Source organism: Aulonocara sp. 'chitande type north' Nkhata Bay, linkage group LG23 (genome assembly GCF_057382095.1).
Source record: "Aulonocara sp. 'chitande type north' Nkhata Bay isolate Kocher_YH1m ecotype deep benthic linkage group LG23, A_spYH_male_GT1.1, whole genome shotgun sequence".
In the NCBI taxonomy this organism is placed as follows: domain Eukaryota; kingdom Metazoa; phylum Chordata; class Actinopteri; order Cichliformes; family Cichlidae; genus Aulonocara; species Aulonocara sp. 'chitande type north' Nkhata Bay.
The window spans coordinates 5,883,265-5,910,287 of NC_141365.1; the positions used below are offsets into that span (position 1 = coordinate 5,883,265).

The following is a 27,023-nucleotide window of genomic DNA, read 5'->3' on the forward strand; positions in this document are numbered from 1 at the left end:
GTTCAGACAAATATGAAGAAAATAATTAAAAACAAATCTACAGAATACATGAAAATAAAGCTTTTATTGGTGTAACGAGTCTTACTGAACCACTAGTTTAACATTAGCCAACCAGTCCTGGGTAATATATGCGCATGTGTCCATGCAAATACAAACTCATGCAGGTCTTTTCTCTTCAGGGCCATCCATCTTTCTGCATATTTCTCTCTCTGTGTAGGCGAATGTGGACACTGGTCTCCATTCTTTGCACAATCTCTCAGTCTGATTTCGTCCCTCAGTCATCAAACTGAAGTATCAGGTACACAGAATGCAGAGCTCAAGTTTCAGAAAGCATGCCGTAATCCATCGTCACGCAGATGATCACACTTGAAGAAGTGCAGCAGGGAAATTATCATAGAGTTATAAAACCAAAACAGCTTTATGATACTCTGACAAAGGCAACATGTGAAGGCTGAATCATCAAACTACCCTGTACTACTGTGGCACAAACTAATCTCTGAAAAAAGTATCTTTGCATCTGTCTTCCATACGAGTTTCCTTTATGTCTCCTTTCAGACCACATCAATGCCTCTATTCTGTTTTAGTCTTCTTGACACAGTAATGAATTGGGATAAGCCAACACCCTCACTTTAAATGGCTTAAAAGTCACAATAGAGCGATCACATCATGGAAACTTCCTTTCTATAGTCTCCTTTCTACCTGTCTCCTTCTACTTTGCCCGTCTATCTCTGTTTGTCTTATATACGCACTCTCTAAGGCTTTGAGTGCGAGATGCTGTGTGCCAGCAGGACTTGTAGCCATTGACAGGGGGTTAAATGTGGAAACAGGACCTGCGCTGATCTCCGTCTCTTTGTGAAAACATAGCAACCCAAATAAGGAGATCGTCCACGGCTGAAGAGCGGAGCAGCCAGACCATTCCTGAGAGCGAGCTTGGATGGGTTTGATAGGGTGGAGTGTGTGTCTAAGAGAGTGATAGCCAGGGAGTTAGGATGGAGTGGACGCAGAGTGGTGAGTGGCTGAATGAAGAGAGGAATGGACAGAGAGTGAGAGGATGGAGAAAAGTGATGGATGTAGGGAGGGAGGGGGAAACATGGGAGGAGGATGGCGATAGGGGTGGTGAGTGGAGACTGGAGGCAGGTTCTGTTGAAGTTTAAATAACCATCCTTATAGGGCTTGACTCTCCATCTCTGTTCACAGCTCTTTCTGTCTCCTTCCATCTGTCTCTCCTTTTCTGTCTCTGCCTCTCTTGCTTTCTCGCTTTCTCTGCAGCTTTGTTCAGCTCGAGCTTTCTCCTGCACTGCAAGCAAGGCTGAATCTCCTACATCTCAGCGAGAGCCCAAACTTTTAACGGTGCGTTTGAACATCTCAGAGGGAGAAAATCCAGCCGAGCAGCCACCATGGAGGCCATCAAGAAGAAGATGCAAATGCTGAAACTGGATAAGGAGAATGCCATCGACCGGGCCGAGCAGGCAGAGACAGACAAGAAGGCGGCAGAGGACAAATGCAAGCAGGTGGGAAAGACAGAGCAAGAAAGAGATGGATCACAAGGGATTCCAGCGCATATAGAAAACATTTTAGATATTTTTTAGGGATATTGATCTGATTTTGGAAATACGCAACTAGAACTGTATATTAAGCAAAAATGTATAGATTAAGTTTATAGTTTACTTATAGATTTACTGATTAGTTGCAACTTCTGAAGCGAAATTTATTTCAAAACAGTTTTTCATGAAAAAAGAAATGTCCACACCCAGTAAATGTGCTTTTCTCTGAAGACTTTTCTTTCTATCCAGTTCTTAAACTAATCACGACATTCAAACCATACCAGACATACCTACAAGGACATGGTGTGTAAACAGTTCTTACATTTATTTATTCTACATTCTTCACAGTTAATTTACTGGTTTACTTTGCTGGGAAATATTTTAGGAAGTAGTTTAACTTTTTTTTCTTTTTCTTTTCTGAGGAATGCCTCATAGTACAGATGATCCAACCACAGGTCCAGGAAAGTTTGGAAGTTATTAAATTGCTGACTTTGGATCAAATGAGGTGCAAATCGTTGCTTTCAGTTTCCACTCGTTACTTTTTTATTCTTTAAACAAAGCTGTACTAAAGGAGATCTGCAGGAAAACAGTAGTTTGAACTTCTCTTCACTTGAACTGGTCAGCACCACCGGTACACAAGTGATGAGACCACCCAGGACCAGGATTTGGTCTTTGGGGAAAGAAAACAAGTCCACCTCAACCGCTTTATAAAGAGGACCTATTTAAAAGAACAGCCATTATGGAGACTGTGTGACCCTTAATAAGCATGCAAATGGACATGCATAGACACACAAATGGAGGATTAGACACACGTGCATGCGTGCACACACACACACACACACAACTTATGGTTCCAGGCGTCTGTGTGTTCTCGCTGATAACAGCTGTATTTTTAGAGCCCAGAAGAGATCGGCAGTGTGGGACACAGCAGGGTTATCAGATGTACTTCATGGACTCAGAGGGGAACACTGATTAGGGGGAACAGCTAACCCTGAGAGAGAGAGAGAGAGAAGAAAAGGGAGAAAGAGAAAAGAGATTAGACCGCATACCAGAGTTCTTGTCATGAGAGGGTGATGCCATTTAAATAAATGTTCTCCAAACATCATAAACACAGTTCTGCTTGCAAATTAGCCACCGCAGCTTTATCAGTTGCTTAACTTGGTTTCCTTTCAACCATCATTTTGCTCAGCAGTTGTTAACTCGATAAAAGTTTCATCATTATATCTTTGCAAAGGTTCATTCATCTGTGAGAATAAATATGATGGTCTCAGTGCTCAGATGAATGCAAATAGAATAGAATAGAATAGAATAGAAGAACCGACCATACCAGACTCCATCAGAATAGAATAGAAAAGACTACACCAGAATAGAATAGAATAGAAAAGAATAGAATAGAAGAACCGACCACACCAGACTCCATCACCATAGAATAGAATAGAATAGAATAGAAGAACCGACCACACCAGACTCCATCACCATAGAATAGAATAGAATAGAATAGAAGAACCGACCACACCAGACTCCATCACCATAGAATAGAATAGAAAAGAATAGAATAGAAGAACCGACCACACCAGACTCCATCACCATAGAATAGAATAGAAAAGACTACACCAGAATAGAATAGAATAGAAAAGAATAGAATAGAAGAACCGACCATACCAGACTCCATCAGAATACAATAGAATAGAAAAGAATAGAATAGAAGAACCGACCACACCAGACTCCATCACCATAGAATAGAATAGAAAAGACTACACCAGAATAGAATAGAATAGAAAAGAATAGAATAGAAGAACTGACCATACCAGACTCCATCAGAATACAATAGAATAGAATAGAAGAACCGACCACACCAGACTCCATCAGAATACAATAGAAAAGACTACACCAGAATAGAATAGAAAAGAATAGAATAGAAGAACCGACCACACCAGACTCCATCAGAATAGAATAGAATAGAAAAGAATAGAATAGAAGAACCGACCACACCAGACTCCATCACCATAGAATAGAATAGAAAAGAATAGAATAGAAGAACCGACCACACCAGACTCCATCACCATAGAATAGAATAGAAAAGACTACACCAGAATAGAATAGAATAGAAAAGAATAGAATAGAAGAACCGACCATACCAGACTCCATCAGAATACAATAGAATAGAAAAGAATAGAATAGAAGAACCGACCACACCAGACTCCATCACCATAGAATAGAATAGAAAAGACTACACCAGAATAGAATAGAATAGAAAAGAATAGAATAGAAGAACCGACCATACCAGACTCCATCAGAATACAATAGAATAGAATAGAAGAACCGACCACACCAGACTCCATCAGAATACAATAGAAAAGACTACACCAGAATACAATAGAAAAGAATAGAATAGAAGAACCGACCACACCAGACTCCATCAGAATACAATAGAATAGAATAGAATAGAATACCAAATCACCGAACAGAACAGAGACTAGAATAGACCAGACCAGAATGGAATAGAACAGAACACAAGAGAACATAACAGACCAGACCACACTATACTAGAATAGAATTGAATCGAATCAAATCGAATCTAAGAACAGAAAAAAACAGAGACTAGAATGGACCAGGCCAGACCAGAATAGAATCCAATCCAATACAACACCAGGCCAGACTACACTACACTAGAATAGACTAGAATAGAATAGAGGTTCATCTAAGGTTTTCATGCTAAACTGAGTTAAAATGAAAAAAACAGCACTAACAGTATCCTTTGTTTTAGTTGGAGGAGGAGTTACTGGATCTGCAGAAGAAGATGAAGCAGACGGAAGATGAACTGGACAAATTCTCTGAGGGCCTGAAAGATGCTCAGGAGAAACTGGAACTGTCTGAGAAGAAAGCTGCAGATGTGAGTGAACGGCACGCACACACACAGGAGGGTTCGGTGTCACTTCATTTTCAGGACACTTTACTCAAAGTTAAACTAGAAATCAAACTGCCAAATAACCATGACCATTACAGTCACTGAATCCTTGAATCCCGTAAAGAAGAACAAAGGATGTTAATACTTGTTTCATCTGACTCTGGCATGCACACATTACTGTGGCACTACTGAAAACTAGGGACCATTCTTCCACAGCTGGACTCTTTCTAAGCCGGCACCAGCTGTGGCTTTGCTTTGATCCTCGGTGAACGATTTGGAGCACTTCAGAGACAGTTACATTCCTGTGCAGCCACTCCTGAAAGATGAGCACACGGTTAAACTATAATCCCTTCACCCAAACACACACACACACACACACACACACACACACACACACACACACACACACACACACACACACACTGTAAGCCTCATCATGACATATGTTCTGACATTTACAACAAATTGCATGCAGATGTTGCAATCATGATAGCAAAGGGACAAACATGCAAAAAATATAAGAGTTTTTCATTTTGTGCCACTTCGCATGTTCTAATACAATTTACTAAAGGTGATAACTAAAATTAAAACAAACAACACAAAACAGTTTATATGCCTAAATTCACTTTTGGTACTTTAAGGATTTTTAAATATTTTAAGTATTTATGATGCTTTTGGACTTTAACTAAATAAATTATGTAGCATTTAAAAGTCAGTTTGATACATGAATGTGCAAGTTATGGGCACATCTAGGACACAAGGGGAGATAATTAGTCAATAACCTGCCTCTTGTAAGCTCACTGCATTGCACTTACAAGAGACAGGGAACAAGACGACCACTCACTCGCTGTGAATGCAGCACTATTACTTGGGCTGTTCTTACATCAGTGGAAATCAGTGCAGTCCCACATCAAACAGACTTTGTTCTAACGACTTAGCAGGTTTAATAGCATTTCATGTCCAAGCTGACTAATTTGAACATTTGGAAGCTATTATGTTTTTTTAATTCTTCGTTAAGAAGCACACTGCCTACATATCCAACAATGCATTTCAACCTCTAGCTGTAGCTTCAGGTAGCTTAACCCACAATCTTCAGGCATGACTAAGGAGGCGGTGAAAGAAGTCTGATAAGCTTTTTTTATTTCTAACTTCACACCACCAAATTACTTTATTGTCAAACTCGCAGTCTTGCAGTCAGAGCCAAATGATGGAGACACAGCTGGACCAAAAGCTGTAAACAGACTTCCCCTTTAACTAAACTCAAACTTGCAATGGCAACATTTTTTGGCTCTGGAGTATTTACTTTTTCTCATGTAAAGATGTAAATAAATGTAACCACCACTGAGAAATCCTATATGGATCTTGTTTGTGGACAGAAACAGTTAATTGAGTAAATGTAGCAGAACACTGGAATTGGCAGTTCTCCTGAGCCTAATCAGCTGCAATCTGGGAAAGGCGGTCATATTTTAGATTGGCATCACCACAAACCACATGGTTGTATATCTGTCAGTGGTGATTCATGCAGCACAGCTGTGTGTTTGCTTGCTTGTGTCCGTTACTGTGTGTTTGTATGGGTGGAAGGGGGAATCACATATATCACAAACATACAATACTGTTTACAGTATACCTGTTTATCAGTTAAATGGCATTTTAATAAAAAGTAGGGGAAAGCAGTACCACAGCATTACGAAGCAAAGTGAGCACAGAGAGAGAAGAGTCATGCACAAACCTCCCCCACCTTCCACTAAGATGTGGTATTGTTTTAGTCTCATGGAGGATATCCCAGGGAAATGTGATGTTGCACTAAACACAAAGAGAAGGGAAGTGCCTGCTATATAGACATAGACCTAGGGGCTGAGACATGCTGGTTTATCCTCACGCAGTGATTAAATAAACTCAGGATGGTTCTGAGAAGCCTCACATATAAACTGGGTCAAGTGGGCCCCTTGAAAACCCAGAGCATGACCTGTAGCTATCACTCTTGGGTGTCCTGTAGTGTTTGGAAAGAGAACTCAAGCAGTGCGAGTTGTGTTAAAAAATAGATGTCCACTATGGCATTTTTTTTAGATTTACCACAGAGTACAGAGTGACATCAAATTATGAAGTCTGCTCTGCTCCACTTCCATGAATTCCCCTCCACATGTCACTTATTAGAGGAAGCAGTCAAGTCATTACGCATCTGAATTCACACCGACCAAAATTGGAAACCTGAAAACGACTGGGAAAACAGAGGAATGAGCCAGCAGCTCCTGCAAGCAAACCGTTTATGATTCATGAAAAAGGGCACCAGAGCAGACGTGCTGATATTTAGGTCATCACTGTTTATTGCTAGCTCAAGCCACCAGACGAAGAGTCTATCCTTATAGATCTAAGTACTTAAACACAGTGCAGTGAAAAGTAAAGTTAGCGCATGTGGTCTTGGTACAGGCATTGATTACACCAATCACAGCAGCAACAGTCGCAGTTTTAGGGCAAAGCTGGTCAGCCGGGCGGAGAGAGCAGAGAACAGGCAGGGGGGGGCTCTGGTATGTGAGGAATGTAGCTAAGGCAAACAGAAAGGCCCACACTCCTGTGTCTAATGAAATCAATGCTTCCAGCTTTTCTGGTGCAAGGGCCAAATCAGAGAGAGAGCAGCTCAATCAACACATGAGACTGACTGTGAGACATGTTCTTCTTGTTGAGAACAGCAGGACTGAATCTGAGATGAGCCTCGGCTGAAATCTGCTGGCCTACTTGCCCGTCCGCCCGACATATTCAAGCTCCCAGGCTGATCGTGTGAATAGGAGCCGATGGGGGGTAAACACAGGCAGGGCAAGCAGTGAAACATGAAAAATGAAGAATAAATTTGATTTACACCCACACAATGCACATCATCAGTCAGCAGGGAAGTGGTTCATGTATTCTGTATTTGCTCTCTGCTTCAAGACAAACACTAACACATTTCTATTTAGAGAGTTGCGGGTTTACTGAGAGGTCAGAAGTTGGAATTTTATATATATGTATATATATATATATATATATATAGGGTGGCACGGTGGTTAGCACTGTTGCCGCACAGCAAGAAGGTCCTGAGTTCAATTCCACCATCAGGCCGGGGTCTTTCTGTGTGGAGTTTGCATGTTCTCCCCGTGTCTGCGTGGGTTCCCTCCGGGTACTCCGGCTTCCTCCCACCGTCCAAAGACATGCAGTTTGTGGGGATAGGTTAATTGGAAAATCCAAATTGCCACTAGGTGTGAATGTGAGTATGAATGGTTGTCTGTCCTTGTGTGTTAGCCCTGTGACAGACTGGCAACCTGTCCATGGTGTACCCCGCCTCTCGCCCTATGACAGCTGGGATTGGCTCCAGCACCCCCCGCGACCCTGAAAAGGATCAGCGGTAGCGAATGGATGGATATATATATATATACACATCATTAATGTAAGGGCAGTGCTGAGTTATCAGCTAAGGCTTGGCTATCAATTTCTGTCCATAAACTGTTCTGTACAATCTAGATATCAGCTAATTAATGGTAACTAAGTAATAAAATACTGTAAGCACAAGTAAGCTGTAATATAATACACCAAATGGCACCAACAGCATAAACACAGTGGAGGGGTCGAGCTCAGTGACTGCAGTTAGTGAATGTGAGGCCAACCAGAGATATCAGCTAGAGATGCCTGTGTCTGGATGCCTGTCTATCAAAGAAGTTACACCCCTAACTCCAGTACCCATGAGGATGTTACAAAAAAGACTAGACTCCCATGAGTTGATATTAGATGGGGAAATCTTGTTTTTTTGCATGAGGCTGTAGACATGTTTCTTAATGCTCTGAAAGCTCGGTATTTGAACATGGAGTCTTGTTTTTGGAACCAGCAGCACTTTTTTGCACTCCTACATTAGCTACCCCCTTTTTTTCTTTTTGGCTTAGTGGCTTAGGTTACTGGTTAGTGTGGGTGTCAACCCAAGATAACTGACTACATCTGGAGGGTGCCGGGGCCACATATGGCCACATTCTTTAAGCAGCATACAAGTAATCACGTGTCCTCAGCAAAAACAGTGTGTGTACTCCTTTGGGCACCGGTGGTGTCTTATTCGACATAATGAAAATTTTGAAAAGGATTTAGAAATATATTAGAGGTTCACTAATCATCTTGGGCTGTTTAAATGGCCTGCAACACACCAAGGAATACTTATTCTGACGTCTTCTTTTAAATTCCAGCACACCAGTCACAATTTCTGGTCTTTGCCCACTGAAATAATCTAGGTGTTTATTGTCATATTGAGCAGGGGCATGACATTCTATTACACAAGTGGTCACTTGAGACCAGATGCTGTAAATAAAAGATGGATATAGCCATCGTGACCTTACCCGTTGGTTTGTGCAGACCTGGTGAGAAGTCTCACCATTTTTTCCCTTTTTTTAAGAGCTTGAAGTGACCGTATATGGACGAGAAGATCTAGAGATAGGTTATCAGCTAACAGTAGCAACCTGGGTTAGCTGCGTGTATCTGTAGACTGCCATATTATTTGTCTGATTACTGCATTAAAATTGCTGAAAAAACACACCAACATCTCAAATATGGCCGAGAGGTCTATTTCAGAGACCTCCTCATATTAGGTAAGATCGGATTTAGCAGATAGTATAGCAACCTAGCTGGCATATGTTTGCTCAGTGTGACCATGGGCCTAGTTGTGCATCACTTTAGTTAATTAAAATGGGTCATAAAAGGAAAAAACAAACAAACAAAAAAAACCCGCGTTAGTATCTGGCTTTAAACATGCTTATTTCTGCAGTGAAGTTTAGTATTTGAACATTTGAGCCAATTAAATTTACCTGCTTTTAGCAAGCCTCAAGTGGCAATTTAAGGTATTGCCGTTTTTGGTACTTTACTGCTAGCTTCACCTCTAGAGGTTGCCCCTTGCTCTACATCAGGGTAGGCAACTCCAGGCCTCGAGTGCCGGTGTCCTGCAGGTTTTAGATGTGTCCTTGATCCAACACAGCTGATTCAAATTGCTAAATTACCTCCTCAAAATCTCATGAAGTCCTCCAGAGGCCTGGTAACAACTAATCATTTGATTCAGGTGTGCTGACCCAGGGTGATATCCAGTGTTGGGTAAGTTACTTTAAAATAGTAACTTAGTTACATTACTAGTTACTTCTCTCAAAAGTAACTCAGTTACTTCAAGTTACTCGTTACTTTCAAAGTAACTAGTTACTAGGGAAAGTAACTTTGGTTTTACTCAGAATTCTCTTGTTAATGTGTTGCTTCCATAACTTTGCCAATCTTCTAGCTTGCTTACTTGCCACAAGTGCACTGTGCCACCTACCAATAGAAAGAAAAAGATAATGTGCATATTTCCACGAGAGAAATCCCACGCCTGGACCGTCATTGACTGCTGCCATGATTCTAGCCTACGTCACAGTGTCATCTGCGCCTTTTACATCCAACACAAAAACTGCAGTCGTGGTGCTTTCGATTGTACTCAGAACTCAGAAATTCTGCCTTCCGAATAGGAAGATGTAGGCAACACCAGACTGCAGATGAGCTGCATACAGAGCTGGACTGGGACAAAAAAATCATCCCGGGCATTTTGACTAGAGACTGGCCCACCATTATAGGAAAAATCATAAAGCCTTTGAATGAAAACAAACACTGTTGTGACAGTGATGTTCACTGTTTTGATGGTATATATGCATCAATCTATCAATCGTTTGTTGTAAGATTCAGATAATTATTTTTTAAAAGCTAGACATTTTAAATGAGAATAAGAAAGAAAAGTATTTCTTTGTGCCCCCCTTTCCCTGTTAATGCCCTACCTGCCCCCCTGGCAACACTTTGCTAGACCCGCCCCTGCACAGTTACCAGCTGTCAGCTACTTAGAAAAGGATCCTGGTGTTATTTGTCTCTCAGAAACAGTTCATAACTTCAACTCATTCATGTCACCTAAAAGGTAAACCTGTTTCTCCATCACCTGCTCAGCTCTGATGATCCAGTAAGGACATCTCCTGGTTTCATCTTCATGTTTCCCTCTCACCAGATAACCAAACCATATCATGACCAGCAGCTTTTTTGCAGCTGTGGCTCCAGCAAACATCAGCTGATACTAGAAATTAATATTAAATAAATTCTAACAACAGCTGATCAAGCTTAAACGTGCTGCTGTTGTTTAGCGCGACATCCGCTGGTTTCCTCTTTCGGTGCAAAGTGGGCGATAAACAAACAAGAGAGCCGATCAGCTGATCATTGATCAGTTTTCATGATTGAAGTAGAAACGGGAGAGGGAGGGGGGAGAATGAGAGAAGAAGAGGCAGCTGTGCAACGTAAAGACACAGAATAACTCCAGCTTTGTGCCTTTTTCATTGTAGCTGAATTACGGGACAAACTGTTCCTTTTCACCTCAATAAGAAACGCGTAATATTTTCTCTGAATACCAGACGGGACGGTTGGCAACTCTAATAACTTATGAACAAAATAAGGTTCAACATCATTAACTTCATAGCACCCACCCAGCTGTGTAGAAACTCCGTCATGCTAGCTAGCACGCAGTACGGAAAAAGTCAGAATAACGAAAATAAACTCCACCTAAACTTGGTTTATATCTGACCCAGAGAGACTGCAGGTCATAACTTCTTACCTGAAGTTCAGTTCACACTTGGACCGGCGGCCGCCTCGGGTCTCTTTTCCTTCTGCGTCCCTTTTCCTTCATCCACCTGCTGGCCTCCACCACTTGCTAATGTTACTGAATCTGTGGAAGCTCCGCGATAGCCACCACACGAAGTAACGAGTAACGACCCTATCTAAATCCCAGTAACGAGTAACGCGTTCCTGATTTTGGCATAATAACTAGTTACCGTGCTCGTTACCACAATAATAACGTAGTTACTGTAACGCGTTACTTAATAACGCGTTAGTCCCAACACTGGTGATATCTAAAACCTGCAGGACACCAGCACTCGAGGCCTGGAGTTGTCTACCCCTGCTCTATATTCATGTCAAGAATAATAAGGATACTTGCACAGTCTGAGCCCAACTAACCCTAGCATGCCATTTTGAAATATGCATGTGCCATCAGAGAAGAAAAAAAATCAATTGATAGAAAGTCCGGGTCATTCAGTGTATTCAGGTAGTCAGGTGACCTCAGTTTTTGGGGGGCATGTTAACTGAACCTGGATCCGGTCAGGTAAAGCTGCCTCGGATCATTAGTGTTGCCCCCACAGGCTTGTACAGTAGATGCATGTGGATGCATCACTTTATCTGCCTGATCCACTGATCATTCTGGAAGAAGACAAATCTGGACTCATCAGACCACGTGACCTTTGTCCTATCTTTATGCCCCATAGCAAACACAAGCCTTTTTTTTTTTTCCATTGAGCCTCACTGATAAGTGTTTCTTCCTCACTAGTTTTAATCATTCTCCTTAGCTGTATTCTGTGCTTGATGCAGGCCAGTTGTATGACCCCTCTGAAATGGAGCAACAGCTTCTCTGTGACCACGTGGTCGTTTAAGGTTAAATAACCTGTTGCCATCCAAAACACATTAATCGCTGCTGCTTAGGTTTGGATTTCCACCATGAAGTTAGAATGGTATATGCAGAGTGGCACTTTAACCAGTAGTCCACGATGACAGAATGAAATATAATTGTGTGGGGGTTTTTAAAAGAGGAAATACTCAAATTATTCACACTTCACTGGAGGCAGTACAAACTCAGGGGAAATTTAACTGTCACATCAAGTTTGTGTGAGACAACTAAACAATGGACACTGCGCCTTCACAATGACTGAAAGTAATTCATCCTGGCTCTCCTTTTTCTTTTCAAAGTCTCGCAGCAGTGCTCACATCAGTCACAGGGATCAGCTTTTTACACACACTCACTCACTCTCAAGCCCCGCCCTCTTCGGCGTCATCGACCCAATCACTCACTCTCCTCCTCCGCCACAGTCTGGCGCTCTTCTCACCGCGCAGCTTATTCTGTATGCTCCTCAAACTCTAACTGAAGCTGAGTCCGGACCAAAACGGCTACCTACATTCCCGAGGACCACTTTCTGCGCCGCTCATGAACTTTTCATTCCTACAATCCAGAAGAAACACTCGGGGAACACCTGGACACTCACGCTTCCTAGTTATATAACTTTTTGCTGCACTTGAGTGACTCCTTTACATTCCTCATACTTTATCTCCGGACTCACGCCTATTTTTCTCGTTTTTCCTTTGTTTTTTTTTTTTTTTTTTTTTAAATCAACGAACAAAAGTCTTATTTTTCTGTTACTCAACTACTCTGAATAGACCAAATAAGCAGGAATCAGTGGCCTCGTTTTTGCACAACATATACATAGTCATAACTGTTTTATTTTTTTACGTTTAGTCTTAAGTTAAGTAAGGAAACAGTAAACAATGGCAGGTGTGAACTCTCTGGATGCTGTGAAGAGAAAGATTCAGTGTTTGCAGCAGCAGGCCGACGACGCAGAAGATCGGGCTCAGGTCCTACAGAGAGAGCTGGACAGTGAACGGGAGCTCCGGGAAAAAGTGAGACAATCAACTCCTCTATTGTTCTAGCTTTTTCTATTGTCGCCATTTCCCATGTATTATAATCATTAAACACGGACTGAATTGTTCGTATTCGCCTCTCGGGCTCTAGAAAGTCTTATTAGTCTCATGTCATTGATTCACTGGTGGCGGGCGTGAATGTGCCACAATGCAAGGCGTTGGTCTGCAACGAAAAAAAAGTTTGGATTCCTACAGCTCTTCGCGCATGCTCCGTGTGACTTGAAGGCCGCTGTGAAACTACAGTGATTAGACCACGTAGACAGCGTTGAAGTGATTGTGCAAATTGTGGCGAATCTATTAGCCTGACCAGTTTATTTCTTTTAAAGTCAAACAATTCTTGTGTTAATTGTATCATAATTGTGACTATATTTTCAGTCAGATTCCATTTGGTTTGCGGGTTAATGGGACAATGTTTTGGACTTGGAATTTCAATGGAATTCACTTTTTAACACTGATTTGCTCAAAGGCACTTCGGCAAGGGTGGCTGTTTTCCCTCGGCAGCTGTCTGGTTGAAGGGCTGACCCTCGGGCCTCCACAGATAATCGGAAAATACAGGGCACAGTTAAAGAGTGTCTCCTCTGTTATTAGGGACACAAAGGAGTAGCTCTAAAAATGTTGCTGTTTTCAGCTAGAAGCAAAAGATCAGCTGCTTCATTGATCAGTCAATCAACAGTCAGTAACAGTTGAGATCACCTTTAAGTTTTTTATTATAAAACTGTAAATTGGTGAAGTTGAACAATGAAACAACTGAAAGCTGTTTTCCACACCTCTTTACATTAAACTGTAAAGTTTGGGTTATTTGCTCAGCTTGGGCTGAAATTAGTCATTGCTAAAGTTCCACAAATTGAGCGTCTTTAACCATTGCCTTCAATGTGTCAGATGTGACTCATATATTGAGTAATTGGCGGGTCTGTCACCTGCCTGTCTCTTGACTGTGCCCACATCCGAGTTTTATGGCTTCACATGCAGAAAAGGTAGTGGCTGGAGGGGAGAGAGAGAGAAACGCTTAGTAGCAGCACAGTTAGGCAACAGTTTTTGACTCGTTTCACGTGCTGCTTTATGGCACACGGTGCCATACTTTTTGCATAGGAGTTATTTTAATGATAGGACAATGAGAAAGACTTCAGGAGGGTGGGAGGGGAAGGTGTGGCAGTAAAGATATGGCAGCTGAACTGATGAAAGGAGTTGGGCCTGCTGCAAGGCAAAGCCCTTTGTTACAGGATGGCTATTAGGTAACAGGCCACCTTTTTAATTTGGCCAATGGGCGTGTGGGTAATTATTTTGGTATGGACTCACATACCGTATCGGTTTAAGAAGTTTGGCTTCATAGTTGGCTTGTTTGTGTTGCAGTTTGTGGTTGTTCAGTGGGTGCTTTGTGTACTTTACAAGTGTTTCTGTTCAATGTTTGTGCAAACTGCAGCATGAACTTCAAAACACTGACACAGGAATGGTAACTGAATGAATGAATGATATGGGGATGCCCCGTATAACTACATCTGCTGTCAGGGTGCATGTGTGGTCTCACATCAATGAAGAGCTGAAAGGGTTGTGTTTTTTTTAAGAAATTAATTGTTAGAAAAATTTTTATTGCATATGAGACAGACTGGCTGGTCAGTTTGGTCCAGCATTTCAAAACTGATGAACCAGGTTTCAGAGGTGGACTTATAGTTGTTGACCAGTACTTATAAGTATGTCTTGTATAGTGTGTTTACACTGAAATGGGAGGGTGTGGTTAAACTCTTATCTTCAGAGTGGATGCTGCATTTAAAAAATTTTTTTCATTCCTGTCAGGATTAACGTGCACAAGCAGTTTGATGTCCCACATGTCCCTCCATTCAAAGTCGAACACAGGGGTGCAACTGTGTGGCGAGGCTGGTGTGGTCCCATGTGTGAATAATTAGGACAACCTGGAGTTATTCCTTGGCACAGAAAATCCTTCTGAGTGCGGGGAGATCAAAACAAGAACCTTGCTGCGTGTAATGAATCATTCTTTAAAAATGTGTGAGGGAGTACAAAAACGTTGGCTACGTCTCTCGCTGATAAAGAAAATTGCTTCATGTTATTGTGGTTTTGACGCTTCTGGGGATGTTTCTTAACCTCTCTGTAATGATTTAAGGTTGTAGTCAAAGGCTTGTGATGCTTTTTGTTTATAGCCACTATTTCTCTACATGAATTCGTTCAGTTTTCGCAGCAGAGTCGGGTCAGAGGTGATCGTTTTGACTGTGTTCGGAGTCCTGTAAAGAGCACAGATGAAGCAGATTAGTTGTTTTTGGAACATGGAAGCAAATTTGAGTGCTTCTCCTTCTGTCAGGCACTTAATAATGACAAGATTAGTTTAAACAATCAGTCATGACCAAAATAAGAAAAAGAGACGGGGAAAAAATATCTGCTTCCTTTTCTGAAATTGAGGCTGTTGTGAGGACAACTTACAGTTGCCATGGTGAGCATCAGTGTTTCACCACACGCAAGTTGAAATACAGAAATAAATATAAAAAGGGAATTGGAATTCTTACTGAGGAATCCCCACGCACGCCCTCCCTCCGACTGACCCTCCCAGGATGTCGGCTGCCGACCCTGGTCCAGTACTTCCTGCGCTTCTACTCCCAACACTTCCTGTCCCCTGGCTCCAGCCCTGATCAACAGGAAGATTACTGTGCTCGGTGAAGTTGGTATTTCTACATTGATGTGCCACTTCATCTTTAGTGTCCTGTTATGTTCTTATAGTTACTAACACTATTCTCTCCATGTAGAGCAGAAGTCTGCAGTCTTTTTTTGCACTACAACATTTAATTAGACACACTGAAGTTGCATCCTACGCTTATGGCAACTGTATTTGTTTACTTGCATCTCATATCGAGAGTAAATTGCAGGAAGCCATTCAAAAAAATGCTTATCGTGAAAAACGACGTCCCCACACTCATCTGCTGAGCTAAAGGTGTTCGTTTGTTGCTTTGTGCGGTCAGCTAAGGCTTTCTGCTGGGCCTCTAGGAGTCTCCAGCAGATTCTGTGGAAAGAATTACTTCCTGATTTCACTGTTTTCTTTGGACTTTCTCCCTGGGAATAGCTCAACTTTCCAAATATAACTGCCACATGTTGATACTTTTTGGCAGTCGCTGGCATCCTGGGGAACACTCCCATGTAAGTGGCTTGTGGCTTTGCTGATTATGCAGGCCAAGGCTGAGGGTTCTCATTCAAACGAGGAGTGGGTTATATTTGTTCGGTTAGTCCTAGCACAGGCGAATTTGCTGTAATGTCGTTAAATAGCATGTATACAGCACCAAGTTGTTTGAACTGTTTTTAGAGTCCATGAAAGTGAGTCACTTCAGCGAGTCTGTTTGCTTGTGAATGCAGAGTGGAAATGGTAACCTGAAGGAAACTCGGATTACCGGGATTCATATTTGACCTGCAGGTAAAAATCACCCTGTTAATATTTATCTGGAAAGTTAGATTGCATCAACGCTGGGAAAATTTGGTTTTTCTTATGGTTTGTGGATTCCTGGTGGTGCGGTTCACAAATGGGTTGCAATCAGCCTCTGATTAGGATTAGACACACTGAGCTGAAGACTCAGACCAGAGTCGAGATCCTCCTAAAAGTCTGAGTACATGCTTTTAAATGGCGACAAATTGTTTAGCGCTGAAGGAGCTCATTGTGATGCTTGTCTGAATGTTTAACAACCGTCTTTTACATACTTCATGACAGACTGGCTTATACTTTATGCAGCTTTCTTTGCATGCCAGATCTTTGTGGGAAATGATTACACACTTTCTTTCTGTCACGAACCAACACAGAGTAACTTTAAGAGCAGCAGGCAGTCAGGAATAACTTGCACTGAACCCCAACAGCATTGTGCCGCTCATTAGCCCACTGCCCTGAAATCAGCCAGTAATTAGATTCCTCTTTCACTTGTCCTTGATGCTGTCTCTAACATATGTAATACACTCAGGTATTTCTTAAGTCACTCCCAGCAGTCTGCAGCCTCACTTCGAGTGCTCTAACTTCAACTAAGACAGATGAATCACTCCATGCCATCAGTAGTACCGTAGTCTGTGCCACTTACTAATGCAGTGTCTGTTAAAAAGGTAGCTTAATGTCATGGAACATCTTGCACTGCTTTCTTGCTGCACAATAAAATGAAACTATGGCAGTCAGTCAGTGTAATCTGCTGAAATCAGCCCATCTAAGCTCACTAATTAACACTATTTATTGGCTGGGAATGATGGCAGTTAGGCTCTTTAAATCCGCAGCTTATCCATAGTCTCCACTGTAGCTGGGAACTATTTTGTCAGCCCAAAGTTTTGTGTTTTGAGACTGTTAACAGTGGTTTTTATTTTTATTTTTTTTAAATCTCACACTAGAATTTAGTTCCCGAAATGTTGAGCTAAAGCTTTAGGAATCTTGTGGCTCTAATAGCCACACAGCCTGCTGGTTGCACTGAGCAGTAAAGCTCCATTCCTGACTTAGAAAGCTGGTGACATATTAACTTACGGTGACAACAGAGCAGCTACTTGTGTCCCAGTATCTTTTAAAGTCTGCGTGGTTGTTGCCTCAGTCTTCCTGATACTCCACCACAAACATTCTCCATAGTTTGTTTTACCATATAAGGCAGGGTGCGTCCCTGGCAGCCAAAGAATGAAAAGTGGGTGCTAAAGGAAGGGGCATGGCCAGAGAGACAGACGGAGCAGTGAAAGAAAGAACAATCAAAGGGAGGAAATGAAAGGATGTTGGGCAGCGTACTTCCTGTCACCTTTTTTCAAGATCCTCATTTGCTATATGATGAGTAGTGAAAGCTCGTCGTTAACCTTACTTCTTGTTTCTTGGCATTTATGGTAACATTGTTTTGACATCGTGTTCGCACAAAGGCTCTGAATACTTTTCAGTCCGCTTTTGCTGCTGGGCTTGTGGCTGCACCGGCCAAGGTTAAATGATTTTCTAAAGCTGCAGAAGAGTCTGTGGCTAAAACTGTGCATTCAGGATTTACAGGAAAGGCTCTTCTTTGTTCACAGCTCAGTCAATTAGAAGCATGAGATAACCTGTAAATACATTCATTTTTTTTCCTTTTAAACCTGACACAAGGGTGTCTCTGTCTGTATGGGGCTCCCCCACTCCCTGCCTTTTTTGCTATGAGCAGATGGCAGATAAGGCACCAGGTTGCGCACATTTCTGTCACTGCCACCATACCGGTGTTAGCTGAGGTTTTTATGTTTGTCTGTTTTGATACTTGAACGCAGTTTACTGGGTAGGAGACTGGATAGCTGGTAATTATGTGTGTGTGTGTATGTTTGAGAGAGGAAGAGATTGGTGCAATAAGAGTGTCTGTTTGCATGTTTGCAGAGCGTGTGCGTGTCTGGAAGCACATTACAGCAGCTGGTGCGCTAACGTAGCTGACCTAAAACAGATGAATAGCATGTTTGTTTGCGTGCTGGACATTGCTCCATTCAGGACACAGGAAGTACCAATATCTGTTATTTCAGGTTGCAGTTGAATACTAGGTAACGTTTCTGGGCAGCCAGATGTGGCATCGATGGATGCAGACCTGTGCGAGCGACACTGCTGATGAGATTTCAAGATGTTCTGAGCGATTTATGATTTTTCATTCATTCTGTGTCCGGTTCGGTTTTCAACGTCTGTCAAGTGCCAGCGGTTTTGAGACACATCAGCGATAGTTAGGCAGACATTTCCTGTCTCGTATGGGTGGCCTCCCCTGTGAGCTTTCTGTGCAGCAGGGGAGGACCTGGGAGAGGATGAAGAAGAGGGTAGAAAAAAAAACCACACAGACGACCGGCGGTGGGAGTGGCGGGTCACCAGGCCAAGATTAGATTAGATGGATGCAAGATGGAGAAAATACTAAAAATGAGAATGAAGCCTGTGCCATCATGCTTGGATTTCCTGAACATATCGAGTCTATGACAGAATGGAAGTCTCAGTATATTTAAGCTCTCTGTTCTTTGCATTGGTCCTTCTTATCAGTCATCTCATTTTCTATTTGTGACTTTCGGTCACCAGTTTCTGCGCAGAATGACTCCTCTGCCTGTAAGCTGAATGGTGGAGACACTGACGGTTGATCAGAGCGATTGCTGGACTGAAAAACTGGCTAATGAGTCACTGACCTACTAACTGCTGCCCTCATCAGAGCAGAGAATACAGCCTGCGAGGTTGTAAACATAATAAACTTGTGTGAGTACTCCGGGTTTCAGTGAATGGTTCAGCAACTTATCGGTCTGGTTGTGAACTTTCATTTTAACAGCAGGTTCTTTGTGTTATGCTAAGACTGAGGTCAGTTTTTACTTTGAATGCAACTCCCAAGGAGATGATTGTTGGATAAACTCCCCGACCAACAGAGGAAATTCTTGTGTAGTTGTCTGTTTGCTTTCTTTTTTCCTCTTTCTGGCTTTTTGTTTATCGAGGGCAGACGAGCAGAAGCCCATTCGTTCTCCCTCCTTTGCCCAGTTGTGGCTTGAGCATCACCGGAAATTGAGTTTGTCTAAATGTTTCGCGCAGACGTCCTGCTACATTGTAAGGAATTACACTTTCCAGCCAGATGCAGCATGTTCTCATTAAAGACGGTTAGAGTTGGGCCCTGCTTTTATGGACGAATCTCCCAACGACCTCCAGCTGCCTCCATTTCACATTTTAACCGTCACATTTTGATTTGAGAAACCCGAGTGACCCCAGAGAGCACACAGAGTAGATTACACTGTCTCCCCCTCACTCACTCACTCACTCACTTGCAGCCTTTGTTTGGATTCACTTTGTTAGTGAGGATTAGGATATGAATGATAAGGGTGAATATTTCCCTGTCGTCATAGCACCATGATTATATTCAGGTGGCTGTATTTAAATATTTTTATCAGAGTTCTGGGTAGGCATTGTACTGTGTGACTGTATAGCTGCTCTTCCATTGACAGCTTTAAAAAAAAAAGTGTTTCATGTGGTGAAATATGCAACACTTGAGTTCATTTTTGGACTTTTGTTCATAATAGATGTGGTTTGGTTTTAAAGTGATGCATCAATTTGTTGGATGAGGAACTAAGTTAAAAAAAAGACAGAGATTCAACCTCCTGATAACAGTAGTTGTTAGGGAAGTGTAGACAGGACATCACCATATCCTGTCCACACAGGCCTTGCTTAAATCTACAAGATGTTAATTTTTATTCCCTTTTACTTTTAAAATTACGTCCTTCTGGTTGGTTTGGACATTCACTGATTTTTGTTGCAACAATTGCTGAAAACAGGGTGAAAAGTTCTTTCCCCCGACTTCTGTCATTGTGTCATTTCCTTCTCTTCCTGTTTTATGGTGGAGGACGACAGACAACTTCGGGTGACTTAAAGTTGAATAAATGCATGACTAAAGTTCTTCCTATTTTTTTTTTTTTTTTTCCTTTGCAGGCAGAGGGTGAGGTAGCAGCTCTTAACCGTAGGATCCAGCTGGTGGAGGAGGAGCTGGACCGTGCCCAGGAGAGACTGGCCACAGCGCTGCAGAAACTGGAGGAGGCAGAGAAGGCTGCAGATGAGAGCGAGAGGTCAGTTTCTTATTCGCATTAGACACAAGTGGAGAAAAAGTCTGCCTTGCACGGGAGAACATGTGTTATCTAGTTCACCTGACTTTCACAAAAGAAAGTCTGTCCTCTCCTCACGCTGTGTCCTGTCATCCCAGAGGAATGAAGGTGATTGAGAACCGAGCGATGAAGGATGAGGAGAAGATGGAGATTCAGGAGATGCAGCTGAAGGAGGCCAAACACATCGCAGAGGAGGCCGACCGCAAATACGAGGAGGTGATTCTGACAGTGACGGCTTAAGTGCAAGAGAGAAATTCCCTTATTCAGATCGTTAATAGCCTCTTAGTTTTTTGAGTTTAAAATATTTCTCTTTTTCTTTCTCAGGTGGCTCGTAAACTGGTGATCTTGGAGGGCGAGCTGGAGAGAGCTGAGGAGAGGGCCGAGCTCTCAGAATGGTAAATGCAATAAGCGCACAAATGTATAAATCCATTGACTCTCATACAGATGCATGGTCTCTTGTGCGGCTCGCAGATTAAAACAAAGTATGTGTGGGATTCTCCTTACAGTAAAGCCAGTGACCTAGAGGAGGAGCTGAAAAATGTGACCAACAACCTGAAGTCCTTAGAAGCCCAGTCTGAGAAGGTACAAGACGAAATGCATTGACACTTTAAGAAGTAATAATTCTGCTTTGGCTTTCTGGAGATTGGTGATGTTTTTCCAAACAAGAATCTTCCAAATATAGAAAAAAAAAAAAATCTGATTTTATCCAGTAAAGGAGGAAAAAAAGGTTTCCTGTCAAAATGCATCAATGTGATTTGTGAACATCTAATAATATGACAAAACAAACTAAAACTTTAGGCAGTTGCTTTCATTGTCTTTCACAAACACAAACAGAAAAACTAAATATATATACTGAACACCAAGTCTGGCACCATGCACACACGAATCCTATCATTAGGGCTTTACTCATGGCTCGGTGCACCGTAATTTGGGTGAGCTGTCCTCAGAGAGAGAGAGAGAGACCACATGGCAAAGGACTGTTTCATACTACCTCCATTATAACTGTGTATCATCAGGCCCTCCTTAAAACCATTTATTTTGCACTCAAGCTATTATATAAGGGAGCTCGGCACCTGAACTCCTTTGATATGCAGCTGTTTAAATATATGTTTGCACACCAACTTATCTACCGCATGCCAAATTAGCCACTGAGGCTTTTTTTTTCTTTTTCATGTGTGTATGAGTGGTGTTACTGGCTACGTAAGGTGTTTCAGGTGTGTGTGTATATAAGCAGCCAGTAGAAACCTGCCGCACTCAGAAATGTGTCTGCTTCATTCCCGCCCGTGCACAGGCATGCAGTGCAACGGCATGCCAGGTTTACCTCATGCCAGGTTTACCTCATGACAACTTTTCTTTAGCAAATATGGCATGGCTTGTCTTTGAAACCGACCTGCAGTGGTTAGCGTAACAGCAGAACTTGTTCCCAGGACAAGCCAACACCTTTCCTGTTACGTGCCAGCGAGGGAGTGGCGCCATGAGCTCTCAAAGCAATAATAATCCTGGGATGGTGCCGTTTTGTGCTCCCATTGTGTGCACGTTTGCTGCTGAAAGCTAAGTGTGAGCTAATGCTGTTTCTTTGCCTCTCCGTCTGTCACCAGTACTCAGAAAAAGAAGACAAGTACGAAGAGGAGATCAAAGTTCTGACTGACAAACTGAAGGAGGTGAGATGATGGTGTTTTCACAGAATTAAGAATAAAATTATAATAGTGAGAATAATCCAGTCATTCAGAGACATTTGTAGCATTTCCCCCCCCATCACTAAAATGTTAAATGTGACATTTCCATAAGCTTAGCAAGGCTGGCTGAAAAGCTCTCCTGTTGCAGTCTTTCATGATGGATGTGTTTGTTGGCGCTCATCAGTTTGTTTTGACATGCTTTGTCTGAATTCCTCCCAGGCTGAAACCCGTGCAGAGTTTGCCGAGAGGACAGTTGCCAAACTGGAAAAGAGCATCGATGACCTGGAAGGTACGAGAGTCACATTCATATTGAGGTTTTTGGGGGATTTGCAGCATCTGTGGCCCAAAATCTTTTTCTTTTTTAACAGAACATGTAAATGGTAAATGGCCTGTATTTATATAGCGCTTTACTAGTCCCTAAGGACCCCAAAGCGCTTTACATATCCAGTCATCCACCCATTCACACACACATTCACACACTGGTGATGGCAAGCTACATTGTAGCCACAGCCACCCAGAGCCCAAATCATTTTGTCTGCTAGCTTTAAGTGAACCTGCAAAGATGCGTTCAGTTTCATTAAATGGTGATTTATTTGCTGATGAACTACGAGCACATCTTCATACACAGTTGCAAAATCACTTACCTGAGTTTTGGCCTGAGTTCTAGAAGAGGTGTCCTATTTCAGCATCACTGGAATTTTTTTCCTGTGGAAAAGAGGATTTTCCACAGGAACCAAATGTATGGAAACTATTTCACTAAGACAGGCTAATAAAAGACCCTTGTTACTGAAGGACAAGTATTCCATGTCAGCCACGAAGCTGCAGCGGCAGCAAAGAGGACAGAATGTACTCATATTTTTTTTTTAGGTCAGGATCGTTCAGTTGTTGAACCACAGGCAGCTGAGTTCATGGATTTATTGGATCAGTTTTATGAGACTTTCACAAAAGTCTTAAATGCTCAAAGCTCCCCCAGCAACAAAAAACAAACGTGAAGAGCTTTGAGCATAATTAGGTATTCATCATTCTTTCTTCCAAGCATTTCTGCATCTTTAAAAAGGCTGACCTATTTTTTTGTCTCTTCCTTTCTCCCTCTGCTCTTTGCCTCCATCTGTCTCTCGCTCTCGTCCTGCTTTCGGCTTGCTTGTGTCGCTGCTGTCGTTGGCACCTGCCTCTGCTTCTTGTCGACCTCTGGCGTCCAGATGAATTGTATGCTCAGAAGCTGAAGTACAAGGCCATTAGCGAGGAGCTGGACCATGCCCTCAATGACATGACATCTCTGTAGAGACATGTTTCGCTCTTTCTCTCTGTCTGCTGTGCCTCTAAATGTTCATCTCCTCTGATCGTATGTGCCTCTGCTCATCTTACTATGCAAAACATAATTCATTAAAGCTCGTTTTCTTTCCTAGTTTGCGGCTTTTGTCTGTTTTTTGTTTGTTTGTTGCCAGTGTGTAAGGAAATTATGAACTGTTTGATGCAAAGTCTGAGCTAACTATATAGGTTACTATGATTTGCTTATTAACAGTGTATTTTATGATTAGTTGTTACTCTACGCGTTCATCTGAATATCAGTTTTACAAAGGTGAGCATTTCTGGTTTTAGTGTGGATTAATAGTTTGCAGTCACCTGGGTTTTAATCTACACGCTTTGGTAGTTTCTGATTTCTATGTCCATAAAGTATGCATAGATCTTAATGCCATTTCCACAAGGTGGGATATACGAATGACTTCACTGTGCAGCAAACGAGTCCTTTAAAAAGTCCATCCTGTATGATCCCACTAACAGTCTTCCAGCAGTTTATGCATGAAAGGTACTCTGTAGTGGTTGATTTTTATTTTTTGCATGTGGCACAACTTAACCAAACCAGTTATGCAAAACATCTGCCCAGTAACACCAACCTTTGTGCAGTCTTTAAAAAAAGGGGTGCTGTGTGACAAACCTCACGAAGAGATTACAGTGGCATGAAATGAGCGAGCACTGCTAACTGGTGATTGAGGGTTCACAGTGTCATATTTCTTCTTCTTCTTCTTCTCCCCAGAGAAACTATCACATGCCAAAGAGGAGAATCTGGGCATGCACCAAGTCCTGGACCAGACCCTGCAGGAGCTGAACAGCTTATAAACACACACAGAGGAAGCTGGAGAGGATGAGGTCGTCATTAACATTCCATTAAACGTTCGACTCCATTCCGCCTTTCGAGCTGTAAAATCTTTATTCCCCACCTAAAGGGGGATTAACTTAATGCTTGTCCCCTTTTTTTTTTTTTTTTTTTTTTTTTTTTTTATAAAGATTTTTTGAATCCACTGCTACTTTATTTTTTTTAAACCTACAGATGTTCTTGTAGAAATTCGTTTTTGACCACTTACAAAGAACTGGCACTAAATTTGTCCAAAGAAACCTCAGATTTGGTCACTCAACCACTTAAACAGACTTAATTTTACACATTATGTGCACATACATTACACTTCTGATTATTTTTAATACATAGGCTACATATGGCATAGGGGTTTGCTCAGTCTTGTGTGGCTTTTAAGCGCCACCTACTGGTGATTTGAAGTTAGTCAACATTTTTTTTTCTTATTATTATTCCATTTTATCTCCAGTGGCTGCAAATTAACAGATATTTGACAGATCTGTGCTCGTCTCAGTCTCTTTTTGTGTTAGAACAGCACAACAGTCACGTGAACAGATGACCTGATAACAAGGTTCAGTGATTAAGACTTCTTTACATTTAATTATAACGTAATGCCTCTTTGGCCAAGGTGTTGAACCTGATGCGGACGTCCTGACCACTGATACCTAATGCATCATTACCAACAATATGCCATTGTGTAGCCAATATTTACAATATGAGTGAGCTAAACCCCAAACCACTGGAAGCTCAGTCAAGTTTTATCAACCATGGATACTTATTGTATATAGTAGAATAATGTTAGGTAATGTGAGAAGTTGTATTTTTTTTTCCTTGGGTTTTGTTTCATTTACACCACTCCTTTTTGCCAGAGGAACTCTCAAAACCAAAGAACACACACAACACAGACAATTCATGAAATGTTTTTATTTTTTTTGTGATGGTCATCGTGGTTTCATCTCATGTCAGAGCCACTGAGAGTGCCTCACATTTGGTTGAGACTGTTATGAAATACTTCATTCACCCACCCCCACCCCACCCATGTCAACCTATTAAAATGTTTTACAGAAATCATGACTTGTCTGAAGTTTTTTGCAAATTTGATTGTTGCATTTTACTCATGCAGAAGAAGTAATGACAATGTCTTTACAGGAAAGTGCTTCATTATGTCAATCTGCTTTGGAGTGTACATGCATTCAGATGATTCTGTCTCATTCAGCCCCACACGGGGGTCAAATCGTACTCATTTAGATAAATAGAGGCAATTTCTCTATTTGCTGAGGATTTGCAACATGGCATCGCTCAGCCTCGATTATCCTTGGGTATTTCTGCTGCATGGTTCCAGGTTCGTTACTGTTCATGTCTGTTTCTTTCTGAAGGCGCAGCCTAGAGGGAGAAATGTCAAACATTTCAGCAAGGTCTTGCAAGCAAATTAGGAGGATCTTATTCAAAGCTACTGTTTTTGGCATTGTACTTACCTGCTGTCAGTCTGCATTTCCCCCCTCGTGGCCTACAAAGGATTATAGAGCAGCCTGCACAGGGCACCACTGTCTGGGCATGGCTGAAGATGGTGGTGATCCTGTAACACCCTGATGAGCATTTGCAGATCAATTAGAGCTTGCCACACATAACTAAAAATAAATCCTAAAACTTTGCACCATGAGCCAAAATTCCTACCCATGCATTTAACATCCATGAAGTAAGAGTTTGGATTCTGCACCAGCCTCTTCTTCTTATGCTGCCTCCTCTCCTCGGCAAAACTTGGGTGCATCAGATCCTTAGCCAGCTGCAAGAAAAGGCAGAGCATTTTTTTTTTTTTTTTTTAAACATGAGCTATTCAATTGTTCTGCTACTGACAGGATGGGGTTAATGGAGGGATAAGAATATGAAAATGATTATTTACAAGATCATGGTAAAACTGCTGTGATGTATGGTTTGGAGACAGCACTAACAAAACGACAGGAGGCATAGCTGACAGGAATTTGTACAGCTCAGGTTAACTGGTTTGGAAATTAGAGAAGAGGCTGAATATTGGATATACTGGATAAAGGTGACAGTGGAAGATGATGGGGATAGGGTGAGATGAAGACAGATGATCCGCTGAGGTGAAAGAAGAAGACAGGATTGTCTTAAGAGATGTACCGCAATATGTTTTATAGCCGTATGCCCCCTACAGTCTGAAGAATGAATTGCTAGTTAGAGGAGCAACATGTCCAGACAAGCCCAAGCATCATTCGTACAGTACAAGAACAATGGGCAGATAACAGTATATAACATGTTGCTACAAGTTCAATATTACAAGAGTTAAAAAAAATATTACTCACTTTATTGCTACTCTTTTTAAAATTCAGTACAATGTTGTATTTCTTAGTTCACAAAATACTATTAAAGCATCTTTCTGTCAGTCAGAACTGTTCTACTTTCTAATATTTCTAACAAAAACAGTCAAATCTAAAAATTATAATAAGATTTTCACTTACAGACATTTTTGCTCAGATCGTCCGGTTTTCTCGTCAAATGTAAATAAATGATATAGCAAACTAAGCCCGCTATGCTCGTCACTAAATCCACCTGTAGTTTGGTGTAGGTCTGAGTTATAAGAATCGAGTAGGCGGAGGCTTCGTGTAAGGGAGGGGCCTAAGTAGGTCCGTGCTGAATGCACACTACGTGTTTAACAAACAGCA

General features: G+C 41.8%; 2 protein-coding genes across 6 annotated transcripts; one reads left to right on the forward strand and one right to left on the reverse strand.

Moving 5' to 3' along the window:
• The first annotated feature begins 1,160 nt into the window (after nucleotides 1–1,160).
• Nucleotides 1,161–25,413, forward strand: tpm4a (tropomyosin 4a). 4 transcript variants are annotated; one of them, XM_086282506.1, is made up of 9 exons: nucleotides 1,161–1,511; nucleotides 4,312–4,437; nucleotides 20,366–20,499; nucleotides 20,634–20,751; nucleotides 20,860–20,930; nucleotides 21,042–21,117; nucleotides 22,134–22,196; nucleotides 22,431–22,500; nucleotides 24,247–25,413. In XM_086282506.1, the coding sequence occupies exons 1-9, from the start codon at nucleotides 1,398–1,400 to the stop codon at nucleotides 24,327–24,329; spliced, it is 855 nt and encodes a 284-aa protein (XP_086138632.1). In that variant the 5' UTR covers nucleotides 1,161–1,397; the 3' UTR covers nucleotides 24,330–25,413. The 4 variants fall into 4 exon arrangements, with proteins under 4 accessions (XP_086138632.1, XP_086138631.1, XP_086138634.1 ...); XM_086282505.1 differs by lacking the exon at nucleotides 24,247–25,413 and adding an exon at nucleotides 23,411–23,616; XM_086282508.1 differs by lacking the exons at nucleotides 1,161–1,511; nucleotides 4,312–4,437 and adding an exon at nucleotides 12,448–12,957.
• Nucleotides 25,378–26,966, reverse strand: LOC147301034 (small ribosomal subunit protein eS27-like). 2 transcript variants are annotated; one of them, XM_086282511.1, is made up of 4 exons: nucleotides 26,820–26,966; nucleotides 26,017–26,125; nucleotides 25,818–25,928; nucleotides 25,378–25,725 (listed from the first exon to the last, which is right to left on the reverse strand). In XM_086282511.1, exons 1-4 carry the CDS (start codon nucleotides 26,823–26,825, stop codon nucleotides 25,697–25,699), a joined length of 255 nt encoding a protein of 84 aa, XP_086138637.1. In that variant the 5' UTR covers nucleotides 26,826–26,966; the 3' UTR covers nucleotides 25,378–25,696. The 2 variants fall into 2 exon arrangements, with proteins under 2 accessions (XP_086138637.1, XP_086138638.1); XM_086282512.1 differs by lacking the exon at nucleotides 26,820–26,966 and adding an exon at nucleotides 26,243–26,772.
• Between the last annotated feature and the right edge of the window lie 57 nt (nucleotides 26,967–27,023).